Source organism: Prionailurus viverrinus, chromosome E2 (assembly GCF_022837055.1).
Source record: "Prionailurus viverrinus isolate Anna chromosome E2, UM_Priviv_1.0, whole genome shotgun sequence".
In the NCBI taxonomy this organism is placed as follows: domain Eukaryota; kingdom Metazoa; phylum Chordata; class Mammalia; order Carnivora; family Felidae; genus Prionailurus; species Prionailurus viverrinus.
The window spans coordinates 466,401-492,791 of record NC_062575.1 but is presented as its reverse complement, the minus strand read 5'-3'; the positions used below and the strand labels follow the sequence as shown (position 1 = coordinate 492,791).

General features: G+C 44.5%; 1 protein-coding gene across 4 annotated transcripts; it reads left to right on the top strand.

Moving 5' to 3' along the window:
- ZNF584 (zinc finger protein 584) lies at positions 1-26,369 on the top strand. Of its 4 annotated transcripts, none has more exons than XM_047834378.1 (7): positions 1-424; positions 1,327-1,453; positions 6,541-6,663; positions 7,274-8,835; positions 14,543-14,683; positions 22,313-22,348; positions 25,685-26,369. In XM_047834378.1, the coding sequence occupies exons 1-4, from the start codon at positions 407-409 to the stop codon at positions 8,278-8,280; spliced, it is 1,275 nt and encodes a 424-aa protein (XP_047690334.1). In that variant the 5' UTR covers positions 1-406; the 3' UTR covers positions 8,281-8,835; positions 14,543-14,683; positions 22,313-22,348; positions 25,685-26,369. The 4 variants fall into 4 exon arrangements, with proteins under 4 accessions (XP_047690334.1, XP_047690336.1, XP_047690335.1 ...); XM_047834380.1 differs by lacking the exon at positions 25,685-26,369 and adding an exon at positions 24,605-24,722; XM_047834379.1 differs by lacking the exon at positions 25,685-26,369 and adding an exon at positions 24,598-24,722.
- Positions 26,370-26,391: the final 22 nt, after the last annotated feature.

The following is a 26,391-nucleotide window of genomic DNA, read 5'->3' as shown; positions in this document are numbered from 1 at the left end:
CTGGAGCTAAGTTAATGAAGGCGTCTGGAGGCGGCCGGACTTCCGGCGTTGCTCTAGCTGTGCTCTTCTTGCAGCTGTGGGTGGAGACCAGCACTAGGAGAGCCGCGTTGCCGAGAAGAGGGTCGGGGACCCTCGTGGCGCCTGTGCGCGCGCCGTGACCCTCGGAAATAACCCCATTTTTCTAAGACTCGGTGTCGCCCACTGCGGAACGGGTGCCGGAGGGTCAGGGCCTCCCGCGGGCGGTTCCCTGGGCTTTGAGCACATTTTACACGGAGGAGACCTAGCTTCGAAGGTTCCGCGGTCGGCCGGAGGTTCCTGCGCCCAAGGCGGGGTGGTAGGTACGGATTTGAGCTGAGTAGACCGGAATTCGGCGCCTATCGCAGCCAAGCTCCGTCCACAGCTTCCGATGGCCGAGGAGGCGCTGGTAAGTGGAAGGTGCCAGAGGCTCTGACAGCCCTGATCCCCACCCAGTGGGTCGGGTTCTGAATGAGCTCAGGAGAAGCGGAGAAGGCTGTGCAGGTGAAGGGGCAGCCTGGTCAAAGGCAGAGGTGGAAGAGGGGTCTTGGAGATCCATGTGTGGTCTGGTCGGCTGAGAGTTGAAGCGAGGGACAGGCCTGGGTACGGAGGTCTTCAGCGCAGAGTGCGGAGGCGGGGATGCCCTTAACACTGAGCCATGGAGGAGTGGGGCTGGACTGAGTGAGGATGGTATTGTGGTTGCTCTCAGTGGTGTTACCGGAGACACTGTGTGCAGAATGGGCATGTAAGGGAAGTCCAGCGAGTTGCCAATGGGCTGAACGGGTGAGATTGTGTTGGGGTGTGGAGCTCTAACAAGTTGTGGTACAAAGAGTTCTGTGCATGTCAGACACCGGGGCAAACTGAAGGGTCTGGGACCTAAGACAGAAGGGTGAGCCTAGGTTTGCTTGTCTCTGGGAGCCGATCTCTGGGACTTAGAGGGAATTGTCAAGCAGGAGATAGGGTGAGACCTGTGTGTTTGGCTGGGAACATAGATGGCATCTATCTGGTCACCAGCCTGTTGTTGCTGTGGGCAGGATGCAGAGTCCAATAGTAACATGAGGAGAGAGGCACCAATGGAATTGGGGGCCCTGGCAATCCTCTGAGGTAAGAGTCTTAGGAGGAGGGAGGTAGAGGGTATGTGTCGAGTGGGAGTAGGGGTTTGGGGCTCAAAGGGAAAGTTGATGTCAGTGAGAGATGAGGCAGGACCTTGGGACACTGACCAAGGGCCTAGATGTGTTCCTCTGTCTGTGTTTTGGTTGGCTTGTCTGCCCACTATTGACCCCTAAGGCTCAGTTCAATCCATCATTACAGGGGCTGGTGACCTTTGAGGATGTGGCTGTGTATTTCTCCCGGGAGGAGTGGGGGCTCCTTAATCTGACTCAGAGGAGCCTTTACCGTGATGTGATGCTAGAGAACTTTGCACTTATTGGCTCGCTGGGTAAGTCTCTCACACTCTTTCCTAACAGACCGCCTCTGCCTTTTACCCATAGGAAGCTGTGTTCATCCTAAAACCCCACCACAGAGGCTGCTTCCTTCCCAGGTTCCCTGTGGTTGGTGCTGTGAGTACTGGCAATGGGCTGTGTGTTCTTCCCCTGCCTCTCTCTGAGCAGCCTTGTTAGCAGCCTCAATAGCTGTTGCCCCACTGCCTCCTGTAGTAGGACTTGGGGTTCAGAAGTTTACAGTTTGCCCAACAAATCCCACTCAGCCCTGACTGTCTCTGTGAGTCTGCTGAAGTCATGGCCTCTCTGTGCTCTGGGTTTTGCCTTCTTTCTTCAAAAGAAAATTTATAGGGTCCTCCCTGGTCCAAGCTTGAGCCATGAATTCGAATCAGTAGCTCAGTTAGGGGAGTATTGCCACTTAATATCTTTCAATTCAGAACATGAAATGTCTTTCCATTTATTTAGTCGTCTTTAACTTTTTTCAACAGTGTTTTGTAGTTTTCAGCATATAAGGCTAAAGTTATTCCTAGGTATTTTATTCCTTCTGATGATATTTTAAGTGGAATTGTTTTCTTAACTTCATCTTAGATTGTTCAGTGCTAGCGTATAGAAATATAGATTTTTGTATAGTGATTTTGTGTCTTGTGGCCTTACTAAACCCATTTATTAGTTCTAATAGTTTTTTTTTTTTTTTTTTTTTTTTTTTTTTAGTGAACTCCTTGATATTTTCCATATATGTGGTGTGATGTCATCTGCAAATAGAGATATCTTTACTTCTTCCTTTGCTTAACTGACCTGGCTAGAACCTCAAGTACTTTATTGAATAGAATTAGTGAGAGTAGATATCCTTGTCTCATTCTCAATTTTATGGGAAAAGCATTTAGTCTTTCACTAATAATCACTGTGGGTTTTTTGCAGCTCACCTTTTCAGGTGAGGAATTTCCCTTCTTTTCTCAATTTGTCGAGTGCATTTATCATGAAAGGTCATTAGATTTTGTCTAGTACTTTCCCATGTGTATGGAAATGATCATGTGCAGGGGCCTGGGAGGCTCAGTCGGTTAAGTGTCGGAGTCTTGGTTTTGGTTCAGGTCATGGTCTCACAGTTCATGAAATCAAGACCCGAGTTGGGCTCTGTGCTGTGTGTGGAGCCTGCTTGGGATTCTCTGTCTCCCTCTCTCTTTCCGTCTATCTGTCTGTCTGTCTGTCTCTGCCCCTCCCCTGCTTGCATGTGTTTTTTTTCCTCTCTCTCAAAATAAAAAAATAAATAAACATTAAAAAGAGATGATTGTGTGATTTTTATTGTCTATTCTGTTAACACAGAGTATTGCAGTAATTGATTTTCATAGTTCAACCTTGTGTTACTAGGACGTTTTTCACTCTGTCGTAGTTTATAATCCTTTTATGTATTTCTGGATTGGCTTTGCTAGTATTTTGTTGAAGAGTTTTGCATCTCTTTTGTTGAAGAGTTTTGTTGAAGAGTTTTGTTGAAGAGTTACCAGTGTGTAGTTTTCTCACAATGTCTTTTTTTTTTTTTTTAATTGAGTATGAGGGTAATTTTGGCCTCAATGGATGAGTTGGGAAATGTTCCCTTTTCTACTGTTTTCTCGAAGAGTGTGTCAAGTATTGGTGGAAATTTTTATTTCAGTGTTAATATTCATCAGTGAAGCCCTCTGGGCTGACTTTTTTTCTTACCCCCATGGGGGAAGTTTTGTTGTTGTTTAAATATAATCAGACTTTCTGTTTCTTCTTGAGTCAGTTTTGGTAGTTTGTGTCTTTTTTAGGAATTTGTCTGTTTTATCTAAGTTATCTAATTTGTGGGCATACAGTACAGTTGTTCATAGTATTTCCTTAAAACCCTTTCTAGGGGTGGGGCACCTGGTTGGCTCAGTTGGTTAAGTGTCTGACTTTGGCTCAGGTCATGATCTCACGGTTTGTGGTTTTGAGCCCCGCGTGGGGCTCTGTACTGACAGCTCGGAGCTTGAAGCCTGCTTCGGATTCTGTGTCTCCTTTTCTCTCTGCTCCTCCCCCACTTGTACTTCGTCTCTATCAAAAATAAATAAATGTAAAAAAAAAAAAAAAAAAAAAAACCCTTTCTAGGGATGCCTGGGTGGCTCAGTCAGTTAAGTGTCTGACTTCGGCTCAGGTCATGATCTCATGGTTCGTGAATTCGAGTCCCGTGTCAGGCTGTATGCTGAGAGCTCAGAGCCTGGAGCCTGCTTCAGGTTCTGTGTCTTCTCTCTCTGCCCTTCCCCATTCACACTCTGTCTCTCTTTCAAAAATAAGTAAACGTTAAAAAAAATTTTTTTTTAACTTTCTATTTTGTAATTTTGTTAGTGATGTCCCCCTTTTCATTTTTCTTTTTAATAATTTGATTCTTTTATTTTTTTCTTGTCAGTCTAGGTAGCAGTTTTTCAATTTTGCTAATCTTTTCAAAGATCCTAATTTTGGTTTCACTGATTCTCTCTTTCTAATCTCTATTTCATTTATCTCTGTTCTTTACCATTTCCTTTCTTATGTTAGCTTTGAGTTTAGTTGCTTTTCTTTTTCCTGTTCCTTGAGGACTAAAGTTAGGCTTTTGGTTTGAGATCTTTTAATTTTTTTTAATTATTTTAAAAATGTTTATTTAGGGGCGCCTGGGTGGCTCAGTCGGTTATGTGTCCGACTTCGGCTCAGGTCATGATCTCGCGGTCCATGAGTTCGAGCCCCGCATCGGGCTCCGTGCTGACAGCTCAGAACCTGGAGCCTGTTTCGGATTCTGTGTCTCCCTCTCTCTCTGACCCTCCCCCATTCGTGCTGTGTCTCTCTCTGTCTCAAAAAAAATAAATAAATAAACGTTAAAAAATTTAAAAAAAAAATGTTTATTTATTTCTTTTTGAGAGAGAGAGAGGCAGAGGGAGAGAGGGAGACAGAGAATCCCAAGCAGGCTCCACACTGTGAGCCAGGATCCCGACAAGGGGTTAGACTCATGAACCATGACATCATGACTTGAGCTGAAATCGAGAGTCATATGCTTAACTGACTGAGCCACCCAGGTGCCCCTGAGCTCTTTTTAAACACGGGTGCTGTGGGGCGCCTGGGTGGTGCAGTCGGTTAAGCGTCCGACTTCAGCCAGGTCACGATCTCGCGGTCCGTGAGTTCGAGCCCCGCGTCAGGCTCTGGGCTGATGGCTCAGAGCCTGGAGCCTGTTTCCGATTCTGTGTCTCCCTCTCTCTCTGCCCCTCCCCTGTTCATGCTCTGTCTCTCTCTGTCCCAAAAATAAATAAACGTTGAAAAAAAAAAAAATTTTAAACACGGGTGCTGTGACATAAAAAGAAATATATATTTTGTCTTTGTTCCCACTTCCTAGCACTGCTCCTAAAACTGTTGGAATCTCTGAAATGATGAGTATCTTTTGTGGGCTAATGGGATGGCTGGTGGCTGGGAGCCCCTAGATAGCTTCAGGATAGGGGGTGGCCACCAGAAAGACTAGGGCACGATTGGAAGGTTAAAAATTGAGCTGCCCCCACCCCCTATCCTCCCAGTCCCCTAACCCTACCCTCCAGGGAGATTAGAGGGCTGGAGACTGAACCAATCACCAGTGGCCCATGCTTTAATTAATTATACATCATAATGAAATTTCCATAGAAACTCCTAAACAATAGGCTTCAGAGAGCTTCTGGGTTATTGGGAAAAGTGGCACCACCAGAGGGCGTGAATGCCTCTAATCCTCTACTTCGTCAACCCCCACCCCCATCTCTACCCTGGCATACTTTGCCCTTTGCATCTCATCCATTGGGCTGTTTCTGAGTTGTATATTTTATAATAAACTGGTATAGTAAGTAAACTCTTTTCCTGAGTTCTGTGAGCCATTATAGCAAACTATTGAACCTGAGAAGGGATCAATAATTGTGGGAATCCCTGATTTATAGCCACTTGGTCAGAAGTGTGGGAGGTCTGGGACTTTCAACTGGTGTCTGAAATAGCAGCAGTCCTGTGGGACTGAGCCCTTAATCTGTGGGATCTGATGCTGACTCTGTGTAGTTAATATGAGAATTGAATGGAATCCTTGGACACCAGCTTGATGTCTGAGATTTGGAGAAGTGGTGTGGAACACCTGCCCTGTACCTACCCACTTTTGGTGTCAGATTGTTAGAAGTGAAACAGCACAGAGGTGTTTATAGCTCTAATTTCCTATTTTCTAAGCACTGCTATGTCCCATTACTTTGGGCATGTTGTATTCTCATTTTCATTCATTTCAGAGTGCTCTGTAGTTGTCTTTTGGTCATTTAGGAGTGTTGTATTTAAATTCCATAAATTTGTGAGTTTCCCAAATTTCTTTCTGTTGTTGATTTCTATTTTAATTCCTTTGTGGTCAGAGATCATACTTTGTGTGATTTCAGTCCTCGAAAGTCTATTTCCCATCAAGTGGTCTGTTCTGGAGAATGTTCCATGTGCATGTGAGCATGTGAGAATATGCATTCTGCTGCTGTATTGTGGCATGCTCTATAGATGTCTGTTAGGTCTAGTTGATTTTTAGTGTTGTTCAAGTGCTGTATACTTATTTGTTTTCTTCCTAGTGATTCTGTCCATTATTGAAAGTTCTCCAACTATTATCATTTGTCTATTTTTTTACTTAAGTTATGTCAGTTTTACTTCATGGGAGGCTCTATTAAAAGATTATGGTAAAACACAACATGGGGTCTACCTGCTTAACACATGTTTAATTGTGCAGAAGATGTTTTTTTCTTTTCTTTTTTTTTTAAAATGATTTTGATGCTTATTTATTTTTGAGAGTGGGAGAGAGAGACAGAGCATGAGAAGGGAAGGGGCAGAGAGAGAGGGAGACACAGAATCCAAAGCAGGCTCCGGGCTCTGAGCTGTCAGCACAGAGCCTGACGTGGGGCTAGAACTCAGGAACCGTGAGATCATGACCTGAGCTGAAGTCAGACGCTTAACCAACTGAGCCACCCAGGTGCCCCGAGGATGTTGTTTTTCTAATACTCTGTTTCCTTCATGGTTGCCATGGTGACATGAGCTTCCTTTGGTGGGGGATGGAGTGGGTAAGCCTTGGCTTGGGTTGGCCTCTTACTGCCGTTCTCCCTCCCAGGATTTGCATCTTCAAGGTGCCATGTGGTTGCCCAGCTGGAGAGTAAAGAAGAGTTCTGGGTTCCCAGCATGGTGGACCTGACTCTGGTCAGCAGAGTTGAGGCCACGAGGGGTCCTGGTCTTGGTGAGTAGGGCTGGGACATGTCTTGGTTTCAGTGATGGACTCACAGCATGCTGCTCATCTGTGTGCTTTGGCTTTTTGGTACTGAGGCCAGTGACCACACACTATTTCCACCTTTCCTCTCCCTTGTGGACACAATATGTGATTTCTGTCCCTACCATGACTCTCAGGACCTAGATGACCCCCCTCCCTGTTCTCCACGCCAGTGTAGAGCTACTAGTGACTTGAGATGTGCACACATCCTTAAATAATACTTCAAGACCAGCTACTCTGTTACAGCTGCCTTTTCATCTGTGCAGACACATCCTCTTCACAGTGCCCACTGTCACCAGCAGTGGAGGCCCTACTTGAAACACATTGCAAGGAGTGACCTGGTGGCCTCACCTCTTCTCCTGGCACTGCTCCCATCTTTGTGTTCTCATCCCTGCTGACGTCTTTCCTACTCTGTGATCTGGCAGAGCCCTGTTCTACTGGGCCAGCCATTTCTCACCCAGACTTCTAGCAACCTCCTGGCAATTCTGTGGACTGCTTTCTGGTATGTCTGATATGTGTTTGTGATGTAGGTACCTCCTCTCTCTAATCCAGCTCTCGGTAACTGGCTTTTATGTTTCAGGTTGTCCGTGTAGCCTGAAGGATGGGGAAACCCCTACAGAGCAGATGAAGAGTTACAGAGTCTACCTGTCAGAGAAGCCCTCTCTGCTTGGGGAGTCTGGGAAGGACATGCCTACCACCTTAGGTCTTCTCCGGCACCAGGCCACCCACAGCAAGGGGAAGCCACACAGGAGCACCGAGCATGGAGAAGCCTTCCAACCCAGCTCCAGTAGCCAACAGCAGCAGGCAGTCCACGCCACCCAGAAGGCCTTCAAGTGCAGTGACTGTGGGAAAGCCTTCCCAAAGGCCTTTGCGCTCCTTGACCACCTGGTAACCCACCCCAAAGAGAGACCCTTTAGATGTCCAAAAGGTGGAAATGCCCCCAAGGAGAAATCCACCCATGTTAATTACCAAAAAATTCACACTGGAGAAACATCCCATGTGTGTACTGAGTGCGGAAAGGCCTTTAGTTATCCCTCTAAACTGAGGAAGCACCAGAAGGTTCACACGGGCATAAAACCTTTCAAGTGTGATGAATGTGGCAAAACCTTCAACCGCAAAGATGCACTCGTTCTGCACCAGAGAATTCACACTGGAGAAAGGCCTTATGAGTGCAGCGAATGTGGGAAAGCCTTCAGCGTTCTGTCTACTCTCATTCGGCACCGGAAAGTTCACATTGGAGAAAGGCCCTATGAGTGCAGGGAATGTGGGAAGTTCTTTAAATACAACCATAGCTTCATTCTCCATCAGAGAGTTCACACTGGAGAAAGGCCTTATGAGTGCAAGCAATGTGGGAAAACTTATGTGACCCGCTCTGGCCTGTATCAGCACTGGAAAGTTCACACTGGAGAACGGCCCTATGAGTGCAGCCTGTGTGGGAAGACCTTCACCACCAGGTCCTACCGCAATCGGCACCAGCAGTTCCACACTGAAGAGAGGTCCTATGAGTGTACAGAATGTGGGAAAGCCTTCAAACATAGTTCTACCCTTCTTCAGCACAAGAAAGTCCACACTGGAGAAAGGCCATAAGAAGACAGGGGATGTTGGAAAGCCTGTAGCTAGGGCTGGCACCTTGTTCAACATGAAAAACCTCACTCCAGAAAGGAGAGGAGAGTAGCCATTTGAAAGCTAAACCTGACACACCCCAACACATGCGCTGGGGTGGCAGGTGTGTGGGAAGTTTTCAGGAGCTAGGTTGCACTTGGACCTGCCTAGGCTGTTGGCAGTGTTAAGTTGCTGCCAGTTTCCATGATACAAACCATCTCAGCTCCACCACCTGGCAGGTGCCCAAGGTGTGCATCAGGCACCGCAATGTGCTCTGGAACAGCAAGACCTCCATGGTCGCCACTCTTTAAAGGAGAGAATCATGAGTGGTGGAGTCCGTGATGGGCCTCATTTGCTCCCTCCAACTGGTTCAGGTATGCCTGTGACCAAGCTCTGGTCAAGAGTAGCTGAGCTGTGTCTACTGGGGGCTTCCAGAGAAGGTTAATCCTTTCCATGGACATCGTTTACACTACGCGTGGTACCTGTCATGGATTTATCCAACCCTGGAACTGACTGTCTCACACTTCCCTGGAATGTATGGTAATAAAAGCTTTATTGTTTAAGCCATCTTTAATATTGGGGGTTCTGATCACTGTGTGTGAAGAGATTGAGAACAAAACTGGGCTCATGAATAGAAGGACTGGCTTCTGTGGTGAGGGGTCCTTGATTTTTGTTGCCTTACTGGGGATAGCAGGATGTTCACCTCATGGCCATCACCCTGGTCCTGAGAGAAGGAAGATCCTGTTGTTCTGGGATGTGGCCAATGTTCCTAGTGTCTCTGCATACTGTGGCCTTCATTGTCTTTGCTGCCAGTGTGCCAGGGCACAGAGGAAAGAAGTGGTCGAACCAACATATGGACCCGTATCCTCTGGTTTGTGGGGTCTTTTGATTTAAAAAGTTTTGGAAACTAATTTCCCAAAGGTCAATAAAATGTCAGTTCAGTAAAACTTGTATGTTGGTTGTAGCTGTGTCCCTGTTCCAAAAGTTATGCTTCCTGTCAAGAAGAGAATGTTAGTTTGAAGCACGTTGGAGAGAGAATGGTGACCCTAGGCTTAAGGGGCTTTGAGCCACAGTGCTCAGCCATTACCATGTGTTGGGGTTGGAAATGACTGCTGCCTCCTATAACTGGAGTGATGCTTCTCCCCCACCCCTGATGGCAGGAGGACTGGGGTTAGAAACAGGGTAGAAGCCCAGGCAGGCTTATAGTCAGGGGACTTTTTGGCCAGTCTGCTCAGTTTCTTCCCAACACTGTGAAGTATATGCCCACCTCCAGGCCTACTCAGGCCCTACTCCCTGCGTATAGTAATTGTTTGCCTGCAGCATGGTGGGGGTGGGGGTGGGGGTTGGTCTGTGTTGTAGCAGAGTTAAAGTCCAGCTGAGCCAAGTAGGGCTCAGTTCTTGGGGTAGGGTAGACATCAGTCATTAGAGTTCAATCCTTTGTACCTTGTATGGGTGGCCTTGGTTAGATCAGATGGCCCTGAGCACATGGGTGAAGGGTCCTCTGAACCAGCTTTCTGGTCTCCCATTGGGGTTGCTTGTATAGCAGCCAACCTGCTGGGGAGGGGGTGAAGGGTAATGTTTTCCAGGTGATGCTGGAACATCTGAGACAAATGGTTCCTGGTGGCTCTGACCCTTTGACTTGCCCAGGGTATCAGTTTGGGTATCAGTTAGCTCAAATCTCACCTGGAAAGCCAGTGCCAGCAGCCCATCCTTGCAGCTTCTGTCTTGGCTGCCCTGAGACTGCCCTCTCCCGCAGCCAGGGGTAGCTCTCCTCTGGAGTCCACCCAGCAGTTCTGTGCCCCTGGGCATTTTTATAGGTGCCCTCAGCCTATCAGGAATGCCTCCCCAGCCTCTCTACCTCTTTCAAGAATACCCCTTCCACAGTTAAACCAAGATGGTATTTCTTCATGAGACCCCTCACTTCCTCATTTGGAGTGACCTTCTTCCTCTTTCTCTGCCCTCTCTGTGCTTTGATGTCTGGCCGGACACAAACCCAGTGCTACCCCTAAGTTTGTCCTCACGATTACATCTGCTGCACGTTTGAAATTGAGGGATACATTTGGGTTTGTTAAAGACTTAGCAACATAGAAGTCTTCACTGAGATTGGGACTAGTGTGTTTCTTGATTTTTAAGTTCATCTACAGAGGCATAGTACTTCTTTTCTCACTGTGCTATGTGACATGTTTGGTCCCTGGTCAGCAGGGCAGGTGTCTGTTTATTTTCTCACAGTCAACAAGACAGTTTGGTGATAGGAGTAAATGTGTGTGTCTCCACAGTAATTAAGCAGGAGAGCAAGGTTGAAATTCTGAATATTCTCAGTTTGATCCTTGTCTTAAAAGACTCTGTGAAGGGGCGCCTGGTGGCGCAGTCGGTTGGGCGTCCGACTTCAGCTAGGTCACGATCTCATGGTCCGTGAGTTCGAGCCCCGCGTCAGGCTCTGGGCTGATGGCTCAGAGCCTGGAGCCTGTTTCCGATTCTGTGTCTCCCTCTCTCTCTGCCCCTTCCCCGTTCATGCTCTGTCTCTCTCTGTCCCAAAAATAAATAAACGTTTGAAAAAAAAAATTAAAAAAAAAAAAAAAAAAAAAGACTCTGTGAACTGGTTCATGAGAACAGACACCATCTTGCTCTGCAGATGCCCATAAGGGGAACCTCCTTCATCTCTTGGTGAGTGTCTCAGTCTGTTCAGTTGCTATAAGAAAATACCAGAGACTGGGTGGCTTAAGCAAGAGAAATTTATTTCTCCCAGTGCTAGGGACTGGGAAGTCCCGGACCCAGGTGTGGGCCAATTTGGTTCTTTGATTAGAGCTCTTCTGGCTTGTAGATGGCCATCTTTTTGCTGTGTCCTTACATAGTAGAGAAAAAGAAAGTTCTGGTGTCTCTATGCTTCTTATAAGGATGCTGATTCTGTAACGGAGGACCCACCCTCATCTAAATCTAATTACCTCCCAAAGGCCCTATCTCCGCACCATCAGATAGTAGTTTAGGACTTCAGCACATAATTTTGGAAGACACATTCAGTTCATAACAAGTCTCCTTAATATTGGTGATTTTCATTTTTTAAGCCAAGCTCTGGAACTTAATCATTTAGCACCTCAAGCCCTAAGCAGACCAATATAGCTAACTTACTGGGAGAAATGGAGAAGAGCCTAAAGAAAAGTTGGCTTTTAACAGTGAACAAGTAAGTATGTCCAGTAATTACTTGTTCGTTCACTCATTCAAGTTTTTACTGAGTATATGCATCAGGCCTGGTCATCAGAGCATATTCAACCAAAGCTATGATGATGGGGGTCAAGGGTGGTCATGTGACCTGAGGTGCATTAATGAGAGGCATTCAAAGGACTTGCAAGGAATTGTGAGGAAAGGGGAACCCTCTTGTGGACCCTGGAGTTCATGCACCAGGATTTGGGAGTTGGGGCTGCCAGCAGCAACTTTTCCTCTTTAAAGAGATGCATGCCTGAAAACTAAGCCAAAAGAGGCAGCTGAGTGGAAATAAGAGACAAGCCCTTTTGATCTCATTGAGCCCTGCATCCAGTTGTGCCTAAAGCTGTCCTGTGAGCTTGATGAATGAATCAATAATTTTATTTTGGCAAAACCACTTATATTTGGGTTTAAGTGCCCTGGAAGGAAAAGAGTTCTGCCTAACATGTAGTCCTTCCCTGCAGTGGTTCCCCCCACTACTCCTGCCAAGGACATCACAGGGCAGAGCCTCCTGGGGTACAGTACCCATGGACAGATCAAAGCCATGTCAGACATGAGGCTCAGATTCCACCAACCTAAAGGTCTATCAAGTGTTCACTTGCCTTCTCTGAGTTGCCCTTCCCTGCTCCAGAAGCTCCCAGCAGCATGGCACCTGCACAAAGAAACTGGCCCCCTCCACCAGTATCACCACATGCAGCCCAGGCCTCCCTCAGAGCAGCATGTCCATCTGTGGTTCCCATTTGGTTTAGAACAAACCAAACTCCTCATCCCAGCTTACAGGGCCTGCATGGCCTGGTTTCCATGCCCTCCTCCTCCAGCATGGGTTAGAGTCTTCTCCTCGCTCTCAAATGCACCATCTCAGTCCTGCCTGAGGCCTCTGCCCTGAAGTTGCCTCTGTCCAGAATCCTCTTCCCCTGGAGTCACCTCCTCAGAAGTAGTGGTTGTAGCTTTCTGTCACCTCCCTATTTCATTTCCTTCGAACTCCAACCATTCTCTGCTATGGCCCTGTTCTCTGATCTGTTTGCACATTAAATCTCTGTATTGCACATCATATTGAGATAAAGTGTGTCTGCCGCAGGGCCTGACACACAGTAGGACCCCAGGAAATGGAATTTTTGTTGAGCTAGTATTTGGCTGCCCTGCAGGACTGTGCTGGGCTCAGACCACAGCCCCATCATCACAGCTGACTCTGGGGAGGGAGAGAGAAGGACACCATAGCAAAAGGTAGTAAATCCTTCTTTCTGCACTCAAGTAAGTTACCTGAGTCTGCTTACATATTTATCTCATGCTATGTGAATTGCTACTGTATGCTGAGACTGAACTTGCCCATCAGGGAAGAAACACATAAGGGCATGGAGCTGACATTTTAGTAGGGGGATATAGACTGAAGTCCCCCACCCCAAATTCATGGATTAAAAACTAATGCCCAGTGTGGTATATTTGGTGGTGGGGCCTTTGGGAGGTGCTTAGGTCCTGAGAGTGGAGCCCTCATGAATTATATTAGTGCCCTCAGAAAAGAGATCCCCTGAGAACACCTTCCTTCCTTCCTGGAGTCTCACCAGACACTGAATCTCCTGCCACCCTGATCTTGGACTTCCCAGCCCCTAGTAATGCAAGAAATAAGTTTCTGTTGTTTGTAAGCTACCTGGTCTCTGGTGGACTGAGACATGGGGAGACAGATATCCCTCAAGAAACCATACAACTGGCAACTATGACAGGGGCTATGAAAGGACATCCTTTAGGGTATCAACTGAGCCCCCTCTTGGTTCTCTGCATTTCAGGACCTCTGGGTTTGTCGTCATGTCTGTCTACTGGGAACTCAAGTGACTCTGCAATTGGCCTTTACCTTCTAGTGAAAGGAAGTTATCATGGCTTTTAGTCATCATGGCAGCTTCTTTTGTGTGGCTGTGATTTTGTTTTTATTTATTTGTTTATTTTATTTTTTTAATGTTTATTTGTTTTTGAGAGACAGAGGGGGGGGGAGGGGAAGAAAGAGAGGGAGACACAGAATCTGAAGCAGGCTCCAGGCTCTGAGCTGTCAGCACAGAGTCCAACGCGAGGCTTGAACCCACGAACTGTGAGATCATGACCTGAGCCAAAGTCCGGTGCTTAACCGTCTGAGCCACCCAGGCTCCCCTGTGACTTTGTTTTTAATCTAATATTTAATGATTCTACTTTTTTGCAGTCCACAGAGCTTATTCAAATTCCACCAGTTTGTATATGCACACAGATACGTGTGTGTGGTTCTATACAATTCTATCACGTGTAACTTCATGTAACATCACCTCAATCAAGATATGGAATTGCTGAAATACCACGACAACTTCCCTCATTCTACTCCTTTATAACAACCCCCTCATGTTTAACCCCCAGCAGCCACTAATCTGCTCACCTCTGTAGCTTTCTCATTTTTAAAAAGTGTTTTTTTATTTATTTGGGGGTGGGGGAGGGACAAAGAGGGGGGAAAGCAAGAATCCTGAGCAGGCTTCACGCTGCCAGTGCAGCCCGATGCAAGATTCGAACCCACGAACCGTGAGATCATGACCTAAGCTGAAATCAAGAGTCAGATGCTTAACTGACTGAGCCACCCAGGCACCCCTGGAATTTTCTCATTTTAAGAAAAATGACTTAATGAGGTCCAATTTGTCATTTTTTCCTTTTATGAATTGTGCTTTTAAGGTCAAGTCTAAGAACGTTTCACTTGATCCTAAGTCCCCCCAATTTTCTCCTTAAAATGTTATAGTTTTGTTTTATATTTAAATCTATGATTCCTTTTGAGTGAGTTTTTTTTACAAGGTGTGAAATTTAGGTAAGGTTTAATTTTTGTTTATTTACTTATATTTTACCTGTGGGCGTCCATTTGCTCCATTACCATTTATTTGTTAAAAGGCATATTCTTCCTCCATTTAAGTTCTTTTGCATCTTTGTCAAAAATCAGTTGGGCCTTTATGTGTGGGTTCATTTGGTTCTTTGTTTTGTTCCACTAATCTATGTATCTATCACTCTGTCAGTACTAATGATTAATTTTAATATTTCCATTTCCCCATAGTTTGCACTGGGCGGACCTGGAGTCTGAGACCTAGAAGAGCAGCTGGATTTGCTGTAGTGTAATGTCACCCTTCATGGATGCCACCACATTCAGAGGTTCATCCCCATCTCTTCTCCATGCAGCAAAGTAAAATTCCCAAAGGTAACTGCAGATCCAGCCCCCTGGTTGCCCATTTCCCACAGGACCTGACCCTTCCTGTCCAGGGGCCCATCTCTGACGAGGGATGGCCTGAGGACTTCCTTCAGAGATTTATCTTTTTTATGGACATTTGTCATGGATTTGTCCAGCCTTCAACTTACTCATCCCTGGCACATACCACCTTATACTCCTCTAGATTATATGATAACTTAGGTCTTTTTTTTTTTAATATAATTTTTTGTCAAGTTGGCAAACATACAGTGTATACAGTGTGCTCTTAGTTTTGGGGGTAGATTCCATGATTCATTGCTTACAACACTCAGTGCTCATCCCAACAAGTGCTCTCCTCAATGCCCATCACCCATTTTCCCTTCCCCCCGCCTTCCCCATCAACCCTCAATTTGTTCTCTGTATTTAAGAGTCTCTTATGGTTTGCCTCCTTCTCTGTTTGAAACTATTTTTTCCCCTTCCCTTTCCCTATGGTCTTCTGTTAAGTTTCTCAAGTTCCACATATGAGTGGAAACATATGATATCTATCTTTCTCTGCGTAACATTTCACTTAGCATAATACACTCCAGTTCCATCCACGTTGTTGCAAATGGCAGGATTTCATTCTTTCTCATTGCCAAGTCGCATTCTGTTGTATGTGAACCACATCTTCTTTATCCATTCATCAGTTGATGGACATTTAGGCTCTTTCCATAATTTGGCTATTGTTGAAAGTGTTGCTATAAACATAGGGGTACGTGTGCCCCTATGAATCAGCACTCCTGTATTCTTTGGATAAATTCCTAGTTGTGCTATTGCTGGGTCATAGGGTAGTTCTATTTTTTTTAATTTTTTAATTAATGTTTTTATTTATTTTTGAGAGAGAGAGAGAGAGAGAGAGAGCACAAGTGGGGGAAGGGCAGAGAGGGAGGGACACACAGAATCTGAAGCAGGCTCCAGGCTCTGAGCTGTCAGCACAGAACCCGACGTGGGGCTCGAACTCATGAACCGGGAGATCATGACCTGGGCCGAAGTCGGATGGTTAACTGACTGAGCCACCCAGGCGCCCTGCGTAGTTCTATTTTTAGTTTTTTGAGGAACCTCCCCACTGTTTTCCAGAGTGGCTGCACCAGTTTTCATTCCCACCAACAGTGCAAGAGGGTTCCCATTTCTCCACATCCTCCCCAACATCTGTTGTTTCCTGAGTTGTTAATTTTAGCCGCTCTGACCGGCATGAGGTGGTATCTCAGTGTGGTTTTGATTTGTATTTCCCTGATGCTGAGTGATGTTGAGCATCTTTTTAAGTGTCTGTCGGCCATCTGGATGTCTTCTTTGGAAAAATGTCTATTCATGTCTTCTGCCCATTTCTTCACTGGATTATTTGTTTTCAGATGTTGAGTTTGGTAAGTTCTTTATAGATTTTGGATACTAAGCCTTTATCTGATATGTCATCTGCAAATATCTTTTCCCATCCCGTCGGTTGCCTTTTAATTTTGTTGAATGTTTCCTTTGCAGTGCAGAAGCTTTTTATCTTGAGGTCCCAATAACTTCATTTTTGCTTTCATTTCCCTTGCCTTTGGGGATGTGTTGAGCAGGAAATTGCTGCAGCTGAGGTCAAAGAGGTTGTTGCCTGTTTTCTCCTCTAGGGTTTTCATGGTTTCCTGTCTCATATTTAGGTCATCCATTTTGAGTTTATTTTTGTGTATTTTTATGTTAATTGTGTGTATTTTGTGTACCCTTAGTCAAGGGTAAAACTGCAAACATTTATACCCATGGTCAATATTCCTTTGGGGTAACTCATGACTTTTGAATATTATGGAAACAACAATATATCCCTACTTCCAATGGGGATAAAATTAAAAATGACTCCTATGTCCAAATTTTATTAGATGCAGTACCTTTGCCAGCTGCTCTGGATATTATTAAGCTTTCCAGGCATTCCACACTCAACTCCCTGGAGGCCAAAAGAAAGCGCCTCACTAATATTTCCACCAAAAATGCTGCTTGCAAGGAGGCCAGTAGCCAAACCTCTGTCTTGGTCCAAAGAGATGTTATCCCAAGTGATAATTTGGGTGGTGAGGAATGATCAGAAACACCCAAAGGAAAAACAGTATTGAAAATCTAATAATTGTTGGTTCAATAGTAATAGAGAACTTTGGTTTGGAGCAAATAGCAATCCAGCTCTACCAGAAATTCTAAAATTCTCCCTACTTACAACTGTACATGCATCAAACCATTGGTTTACTGAGAAAATGACAACATTCATGAACCAGTTTTGGTTGGGAAATATTAATAAGGTCTCACAAAGTACCTACCTCACTCATCCCATCTGTCCAAAGTATAATCCAGGGAAACCTGTTAAAAAAATGGATTTCATACAGCTTCCCCATCTTGTGGATATAAATATATTTTAATCATGGTTTGTATGTTTTCTCACTGGATCAAAGCTTTCCCTTGTAGACAGGTCAGTCATTCTACCATGGCTAAAATTGTTTCAGAAGAGATTATCCCTACCTGGGAAAATCCCTCTCCAACTCTATAGTGCGAGGGGAACCCATTTCACTGGACAAGTGCTTTGACAACTCTGCACTGTTTAGCTGGTTTTACAAAACTTTCATTAGCATACCATCTTCAATCCTCAGGGTTAACTGAATGCACTAACAGCATGGTTAAGACTCAATTGGTAGGGAGTCTGAGTGGCTCAGTCGGTTAAACCTCTGACTTGATTTCAGCTCAGGTCATGATCTCATGATTTGTGGGTTGAGCCCCATGTTGAGCTCAGTGCAGACAATGCTCTCTCTCAAAATGAATAAATATGCTTTAAAAAAGAGTCCATTGGCAAAATTTACAGAGGTCTTCCAAATATTTTGGCTTAAAGCATAGTTGTTAGTCCTTCTAAACCTCAGATCCACCCCTTTGGGAACACAGACTCACCCTTTGAGATAGTCACAGGATGGCCAATGCATTTGGCCATGCCTCCTTTGATCCACAGTTGATAAAAGAACAAAGAACATATACTTCAATATTGTAAAAGCCTAGTTGGTTCTATTAAAAGTAACCATGCTTCGGGGCGCCTGGGTGGCGCAGTCGGTTGGGCGTCCGACTTCAGCCAGGTCACGATCTCACGGTCGGTGAGTTCGAGCCCCGCATCAGGCTCTGGGCTGACGGCTCAGAGCCTGGAGCCTGCTTCCGATTCTGTGTCTCCCTCTCTCTCTGCCCCTCCCCCGTTCATGCTCTGTCTCTCTCTGTCCCAAAAATAAATGAACGTTGAAAAAAAAAAAAAAATTTAAAAGTAACCATGCTTCGGTAGAGCCATCTTTTCACAGTGCGCTCCTGGAAGACAATGACCTTAAGCATCACACCTTACAACCAGGAAAAGACTGCTCCAGAAGACTCTACTACCTCACTGGAAAGGCCTTTATCAGGAACTTCACACCAAGTCTTGTGCCACCAAACTCCAGGCAATAGACTCTTGGATTTACATGATGGAGCTAAAGAAATAACCAAACCCGACTGGACCTGCACACCACCTATTAATCTGAAAGTAAAGATTTCCCAAAGTGAAGCAGACAACATCTGATGAGACAACTTTCCCAAGATGTTTGGATCTTGCATGCATTTTTTCTCACTGTTGCTTCTTCTCTCCCTTTTATGGGAAGATAAGACCCCTGTTTGCATTTTCTAAGCCCTCACGAAAGGGGAAACCTCTTTTTTTGACTATGGCCTTTTGGAAACAGCCTCATTGTGATCCTGTGACAAATTAAGTTTTCTCTTGCTTTTTCTGAAGGGTTAGAAGCTTCAGAATTCACAAAAATTTATATTTAATATATATATTAAAAATATATACACACACATATATATGTGTATACACACCCACCCACCCACACACACACACACATATATATATATATATGTATATATATATATATATATATATTTTTTTTTTTTTTTTTTTTTAAGTTTAGTTTTTTATTTTGAGGGAGCAAGGGGCAGAGAGAGAGGGAAACAATCCCAAGCAGGCCCTGAGCTGGCAGCATAGAGCCTGATGTGGGGCTTGGACTCATGAGCTGTAAGATCATGACCTGAAGTCTGAAGTCAGATCCTTAACTGACTGAGCCACCCAGACATCCCTTCACAAAATATTTCTTTAATATGAACTATTAACCGATATTCAGAGATTCTTACTGAAATTCATGGTTTCTGAATTTAAAGTTTATAGGCTGTATTATCAATAACATATTTGGTTCCACACAGTTCTTTTGAGATAATGATACTGTTTTAAAACATCTTTGAAACTTTGCTGTTTTGCAAAAAGTTGATCAACTATTGCTTCATGTTTATACTTGCACTGTATCTTCCCAAATTCACTTGGTTAGTTCTTTCAATGTGCTCCTGCAGTATTCACTCTTCTGTTTTCATGGCCTCTCTTAATTGGAGACTTCCAGGAGGATACACACTCCAGGTATGCCTCCATAGTGAGAGCTTTACTCCCCTGAGTCAGAAAGAGTACCAATAAATATTTCAATTGGCTACTTTCAGACCTAAGGTCCTGGTTTAAAACTATCATACAATTTGGAATTATCACGTTACTTCCTCTGTTTTGTAAACTTAATAATTTTAAGTTTTGTATATCATTGCTGGTCAAACTTTTATAAGAATGATGTACCCAATAAAGAGATGATCTCCAATATTTATGATCTTGGTAAATTTATATTAAAAATTTTTTTTCAACGTTTATTTATTTTTGGGACAGAGAGAGACAGAGCATGAATGGGGGAGGGGCAGAGAGAGAGGGAGACACAGAATCGGAAACAGGCTCCAGGCTCTGAGCCATCAGCCCAGAGCCCGACGTGGGGCTTGAACTCACGGACCGCGAGATCGTGACCTGGCTGAAGTCGGACGTTCAACCGACTGCGCCACCCAGGCGCCCCGGTAAATTTATATTATAGATGGGAAGTGTCTGGGAGTTCTCCCTCCTAACCTTCCATGTTAACTCAAATGTGGCCTTAAGTGGTTTCCAACTGGTTTCCACTTTCCCTCCAACTTAGGACATGACAACCAGGAAAGGTCCTTTTTCTGGCACTGAGTGACAAAACCACTAAAATCTGATCCTTGATCTGTGATGCTTTTAAGGAAAGATCTTGATCAAAAGGGGTAAATATGAACATTTATAAAGGAAACCTTATAAAATGGACTTGGGAGGTAGGAAGAGGACCCTCATGCCCTACCACTGTCATCAATGGCAGACCCAACAGGAAGAAACCAGTAGTTCATCATTCCAGCAGAAGAAAGGAGGATTTCCTTCCTGACATTGGCAAAAGCCCAGCCTAAGAGAGACATGAGAGACAGTCACAATCCAGTCAATGAGAAAAAAACACAATAAAACAATCCAGCCAATGAGAAGACACTACACCCTTGAGCTCCCAGTTTACCCCAATGGAATTTGGGTTTACAACAGCCCCTCCTAACTTCTCCTTTCTTATATGAAAAAGCCTCCTTTCCTTTGATCTCCAGAATTGGATAAAGTTTTGTCACAGCTTGCTCTAATCAATCGTAATTCTCTGCTATTACTGAATAAATCCATTTTTGCTGGTACTCTGCATTATAGGTAATATCATGAAACAGTTTTGCAAAAGTCCACTTTTTATTACAGCTACCTCCTTAGTTGTAGCAGAGCATCAAAAGTTCTGTAATGGTCTCTTATTTATATGGGTTCCTATAGAGGTCCATAAGTAGAGCATTTTCCAAATCATACTGAAGTCATGCCTCAAAGCATACATACTATCAGTATTACTATTTTTTCTCTTGTTATTTGTCTACTGGCAGGTGTGGATGAGGGCAATTAATTCATCAATGTGAACTGAATTTCTGGGAAAGACTTTTTTTTTTTAATGTTTGTTTTTGAGACAGAGACAGAGCACGAGTGGGGGAGGGTTGCAGAGAGAGAGGGAGACACAGAATCTGAAACAGGCTCCAGGCTCTGAGCAGTCAGCACAGAGCCTGATGCAGGGCTCGAACTCACGGACCATGAGATCATGACCTGAGCCAAAGTCAGACGCTTAACCGACTGAGCCACCCAGGCGCCCCAAGACTTATTTTCTAAAAATGAATGATCTGTGATAGCCTTCTGGGCAAACGTCGGCTTCTGTTTTAAGTATGAACAATCAAGAAAAAAATAAATGAGGTTATACAAAAGAGTCTAAAAAAGTTCTGGGGGCACCTGGGTGACTCAGTCGGTTAAGTGTCTGACTCCTGATTTCATCTCAGTTTGTGATGTCACAGTTTGGTTTGTGAGTTCCAGCCCCACATGGGGCTGGGTGCAGATGGTGCTGATGGTGTGGAGCCTACTTGGGATTCTCTCTCTCTCTCTCTCTCTCTCTCTCGCCTTTCCCCCACTTGCGTGCACTCTCTCTCTCAAAATAAATAATTAAACTTTAAAAAGGCCGATGGCGGAGGGCGGTGCCTAATGGCTCAGTCTGTTGAGCGTCAGTCCGACTTCAGCTCAGGTCATGATCTCATGGTTCACCCCACATGGGGCTCGCTGCTGTCATCACAGAGCCTGCTTGAGATTCTCTGTCTCCTCTTCTCTCTGCCCTTCTCCTAATCGCGCTCTCTCAAAAGTAAACATTAAAAAAAAAAAAAAATTCAAGGCGCCTGGGTGGCTCAGTCGGTTAAACATGCAATTTCGGCTCAGGTCATGCTCTCGCGGTTTGTGAGTTCCAGCTCTGCATCAGGCTCTGTGCTGTCAGCTCGGAGTGTAGAGCCTGCTTTGGATCTGTGTCTCCCTCTCTCTCTGCCCCTCCCCACTTGTGCTCTGTCTCTCTCTATCAAAAATAAATTAAAAATGTAAAAAAAAAAAAAAGTTGTGTACAAGATGTCAACCAACAAAAATTCACTGAAAATTTAAGAAAATAAGCATATACTTGGGCAATGAGAATTCCAATTTGGGAGACACAGACTCAGGTATAAACTTGAATTGGATCCTAAAGAAGACAAAGAAGGGGTAGAGTTATACAGGCAAAAAGCTAGGTAGGAGTGTAGTAAATGTTCAGTTCCTCTAGGCAAAACAGGGATTTAAATTAGGTTAACTGAGATTGGTAGAGTTAATATGCAAATGAGGGATTGAAACTTATTAAATTACATTGGCTTTTTTTGAAGTGAAGAATGTGGATGATTCAGGTGTCATGGTGAGGAGTAAATTAAGTCCAGGCTGAGAGCTTGCAGCTGACTAAAAAAAAAATTTTTTTTTAAGTTCATGGTTTCCCCAGTGAGGATGTGCATAAGTTTCTCCTCCCTTATGCCTGACCCTGTTTAATTTAATTTAATCAATTAATTATGTGATGTATTTTGGCAGCTTGAACCTTTATTTTTAGTATTTTTTTTAAAGCATAATTATAGAGAGGTGGGTTGGGATGGGCTAGATGGGCGATGGGCATTAAAGAGGGCACTTGTCGGGATGAGCACTGGGTGTTATGTGTAACTGAGGAATCACTAAATTCTACTCCTTAAACCATTATTACACTGTTAACTAACTTGGATTTAAATAAATTAAAAATAATTAATTAATTTTAGAAAAGCATAACTAGAAACTTTCAATACGTAAATAATCCTAGCAAACCATTTAAAAGTGTTGTTGTTCCACAGGAATTTCACATCAGGTCCACCAGGACATCCAGCTCTGTGAGTAACCCCCCCCCCCAACCCCCCACCACCTGACTCTATTTTAAAAAGAGACCTTTTAGCCAGTCTTGTTTGCTCCATTTTGAAATCTCCTTTTACAAAGATGTAGTTAATGTTCTAACAAAGGTCCAAATAGTGGAGAGGTTTCTCCCCTTCAAGTTGGGGAAGAAAGTTGCTGGATTCAAGCTGCTATAGTGAGAAAAGTGATACATAAAAGGTTAAGACACCATGGGTACCCCAATATATCACTATGTTCTTTAATTCTTCTCATAACACTTACTAGAAATTGTCTGCTTTCAGCAAGATCATTTGTTTTTTAAAAATTTTTTAAATGTTTTTATTGGGGCGCCTGGGTGGCGCAGTCGGTTAAGCGTCCGACTTCAGCCAGGTCACGATCTCGCGGTCCGCGAGTTCGAGCCCCGCGTCAGGCTCTGGGCTGATGGCTCAGAGCCTGGAGCCTGTTTCCGATTCTGTGTCTCCCTCTCTCTCTCTCCCTCCCCCGTTCATGCTCTGTCTCTCTCTGTCCCAAAAAAATAAATAAACGTTGAAAAAAAAATGTTTTTATTTATTTTTGAGACAGAGAAAGACAGAGCATTAGCAGGGGAGGGGCAGAGAAAGAGGGAGACACAGAATCCAAAACAGGCTCCAGGCCTGTGCTGTCCGCACAGAACCTGATGCAGGGCTCAAACTCATGGACCGTGAGATCATGACCTGAGCAGAAGCCGGACGCTTAACCAACTGAGCCACCCAGGCGCCCTTCAGCAAAATCATTTATATTTAGAATCCTGGCAGCCAAATATCTGTGAAGGCTGTTTTCTATATTTTGTGCTAAAAATTGAGTCTTTTTCTTGTAAATTGATAAATCATTGAAACATTTTACTTTTATAATAAAATTAAGAAGGTGGCATCTTCATTTTGTCAATTTTAACTTTTTCTTTTATCTGCAATTTGGTAGATAAAAGTGCTTTCAAATTATTAAATGTGGAGGATGCCAGACAAAAGTAATTTGTGCTATTATCCTTCCCTTCATAAAATGAAGGAGCAGGCATCCCTAGGTGGCTCAGTCGGTTAAGTGTCTGACTTCAGCTCAGGTCATGATCTCACAGCCTGTGAGTTCGAGCCCCACATTGGGCCTGGAGCCTGCTTCGGATTCTGTGTCTCCCTTTCTCTCTGCCCCTTCTCTGCTCACACTCTGTCTCTGAAAAATAAATAATAAACATTAATATTCTTGGTTTGTTTTGTTTTTGAGAGAGAGCGCGAGAGTGAGAGCAGGGGAGGGGCAGAGAGAGGAGGGAGAGAAGGATCCAAAGCGAGCTCTGCACTGACAGCAGAGATCCCGGTGCGGACCTCAAACTCATGAACCCTGATATCATGACCTGAACCGAAGTCAGATGCTCAACCGACTCAGCTACCTAGGCACACCTTGTGTTAATATTCACCACTGTCACCAACTGGTTTTATTCTATAAAACTGACACTGTGTCCTGTGACCCTGAAGACTTAGCACTTCATATACTGGTCATAAAGAATCACTTTCCTTCCATAGATGTTATGGACTGAATGTCTGCATGTCCCCAAACTTCATATGTTTAAGCCCTAATCCCAGTGATGGTATCTAGACAAGAGGGCTCTGGGACATAATTAGGTTTATTTATTTATTTTTAAATGTTTTTTATTTATTTTAATTAAAAAAAATTTTTTTAATGTTTATATATATGTGAAGGAGAGAGAGAGATGAAGTGTGAGTGAGGAGGGGCAGAGAAAGAAGGAGACACAGAATCCAAAGCAGGCTCCAGGCTCCATGCTGTCAGCACAGAGCCCGATGCAGGGCTTGAACCCACAAACCGTGAGATCATGACCTGAGCTAAAGTTGGATGCCCAACCGACTGAGCCACCCAGGCACCCCCATAATGTTTATTTATTTTTGAGAGAGAGAGAGAAACAGAGAGACAGAGCTCGAGTGGGGGAGGGGCAGAGAGAGAGAAGGAGACACAGAATCCAAAGCAGGCTTCAGGCTCTGAGCTGTCAGCATAGAGCCCAATGTGGGGCTTGAACCCACAAACCATGAGATCATGACCTAAGCCCATGACCTGAGCTGAAGTTGGGCCCTTAAGCCACTGAACCACCCAGGTGCCCCTGGGACATAATTAGTTTTAGATGAGTTCATGAGGGTGGTGCTCCATAATGGGATTGGTGCCTTTGTGAGAAGAGGAAGAAAGGTCACACTCTCCTCTCTCTCCACCATGTGAGGACACAGCAAGAAAGCAAGCCACAGAGAGGGTCATCACCGGAACCCAAACATGCTGGCACTCTGATCTCTGACTTCCAGCCTCCAGAACTATAAGAAAATAAATATCTGTTGTTTAAACCACTCAGTCTATGGTATTTTGTTATTGCAGTGCAAGCTAAGTCATGTGACCTTTAAAATGATAAGAACACCTTGTTTAGCACTAGTCTTCAAGATCAATGATTTCAGAAAGACAAATATACCCTTGAGGCTTGAAACATTTGCACCTGTGGGTACAACCATGTAAGAAAACACAAGGGTAGCAGAGGGCTGGCATCAGGCCAAAGGTTCAGGCATCAAAGAAGAGAGACGCTAACACCAAATTGGAGGAGGAAAAGTACAGCAGACTTAGAGGAGAGGAAAAGTTGGGAGAGGTTGAGAAGACTGTAGAGGGTGTCCCTCATGGGGGAGGTCACAGGCAAAGGTCCAAATTCAGGGAACTACTACTGGACAGAGCTCAGAGAAGAGCTATCACTAGTGAGGGCAGAATGTGCAGTGTCGGTGGATTGACAATGGACTGAAAGCACTGTAACTGCTAGGCCCCATATAGGCTGGTATCCAGAACAGCTATAAGGTTAGGGCCATGAGGCCTTTGCCTGGAGTGTTCTGGCATCGCTGGCAAAAATCTTCCTTCTCCAACAGACTGGCTGCTGTGTACTGAGCCCCAGTAGGAGACCAGGCTGTTCTAAGGAAGATTCTTCACCCACAGAAGAATTCTTCACCCATGAATTGGGGGCCATTTATGAAATCAAACCATGGCCATACACACAGTGTACAAAGGATTGAGATGACCAGTGTCTATCCTACCCCATTTGCTTGGAAGGCTTGATCCTCTTGTGGCTCAGTTGGCCTTTAACTCTGATCTCACATGAGTTCTCCATGTTGATTAAAGATAATTCTTACATACAGGAAGGAAGGTCTGAGCAGAGTGGGATTCCCCCAAACATCTCTGCTGGAGAGTACTTGAGCAGCCCTACTGCAAATTTTGATGACTGCAAGCCTGTTTTGGGTTCTGCCTCTGATGTGGCTCTCATTCCTTGTTTCCTTTAGGCTTTTAGGAAAAGTCACCGCGAAGAGGCGGCAGCAACAATGCCTTCTCATCCACCAAGCAGTATGGATGGATACTGCATGCTGAAGCCTCTCATGTCAGAAAACTCCAGGTCTTTCTCCCCCCAGGTCTCATGGAAGGACACAGGGGAATGTATATAGCCCACATACATGTTTTGTCAAACTGCTTTTCTACCAAAATGTTTTTTCAAATGGCTTCTAACATAAAACCAAAAGCCACATAAAAATCTGCATATCTGGCTCTTCTTGGAAAGCCAAGACATCTAAGAAACCCATATTAATTCAACCATGTTGTCTCCCCATCCCTTAAAAAGGACAGACTTCCTTGGTGGCTACCCGAAATGGGGTAATGAAGGCCATGACTATGCAATCTTCTAGAAACTCTGGTTATTCACATAAACCACTCTCCAGACCATGAGCTCTATCCTCTCAATGTCAGAGTTCTTGTGTGGTGACAGCCACGAGGTGAACAGCTCAGGAAGAATATAGGAATTCATAAAACACTTATTTGGATTTGCATTATGGGTGCTACACAGGTCTGCGGATCTTAAGAAGTTCTGCACCCTTGGGGCACCTGGGTGGCTTGGTTGGTTAAGCACCCAACTTTGGCTCAGGTCATGATCTCACGGTTTGTGGGTTTGAGCCCCTTGTTGGGCTCTGTGCTGACAGCTCACAGCTTGGAGCTTGTT

What these genes read in the sequence shown, in the direction of transcription:
- ZNF584 (XM_047834378.1), top strand. An exon ending in TGCACTTATTGGCTCGCTGG is followed by an intron (nt 1,454 to 6,540) that starts GTAAGTCTCTCA and finishes TCTCCCTCCCAG; the next exon opens with GATTTGCATCTTCAAGGTGC. An exon ending in CACGAGGGGTCCTGGTCTTG is followed by an intron (nt 6,664 to 7,273) that starts GTGAGTAGGGCT and finishes TTTATGTTTCAG; the next exon opens with GTTGTCCGTGTAGCCTGAAG.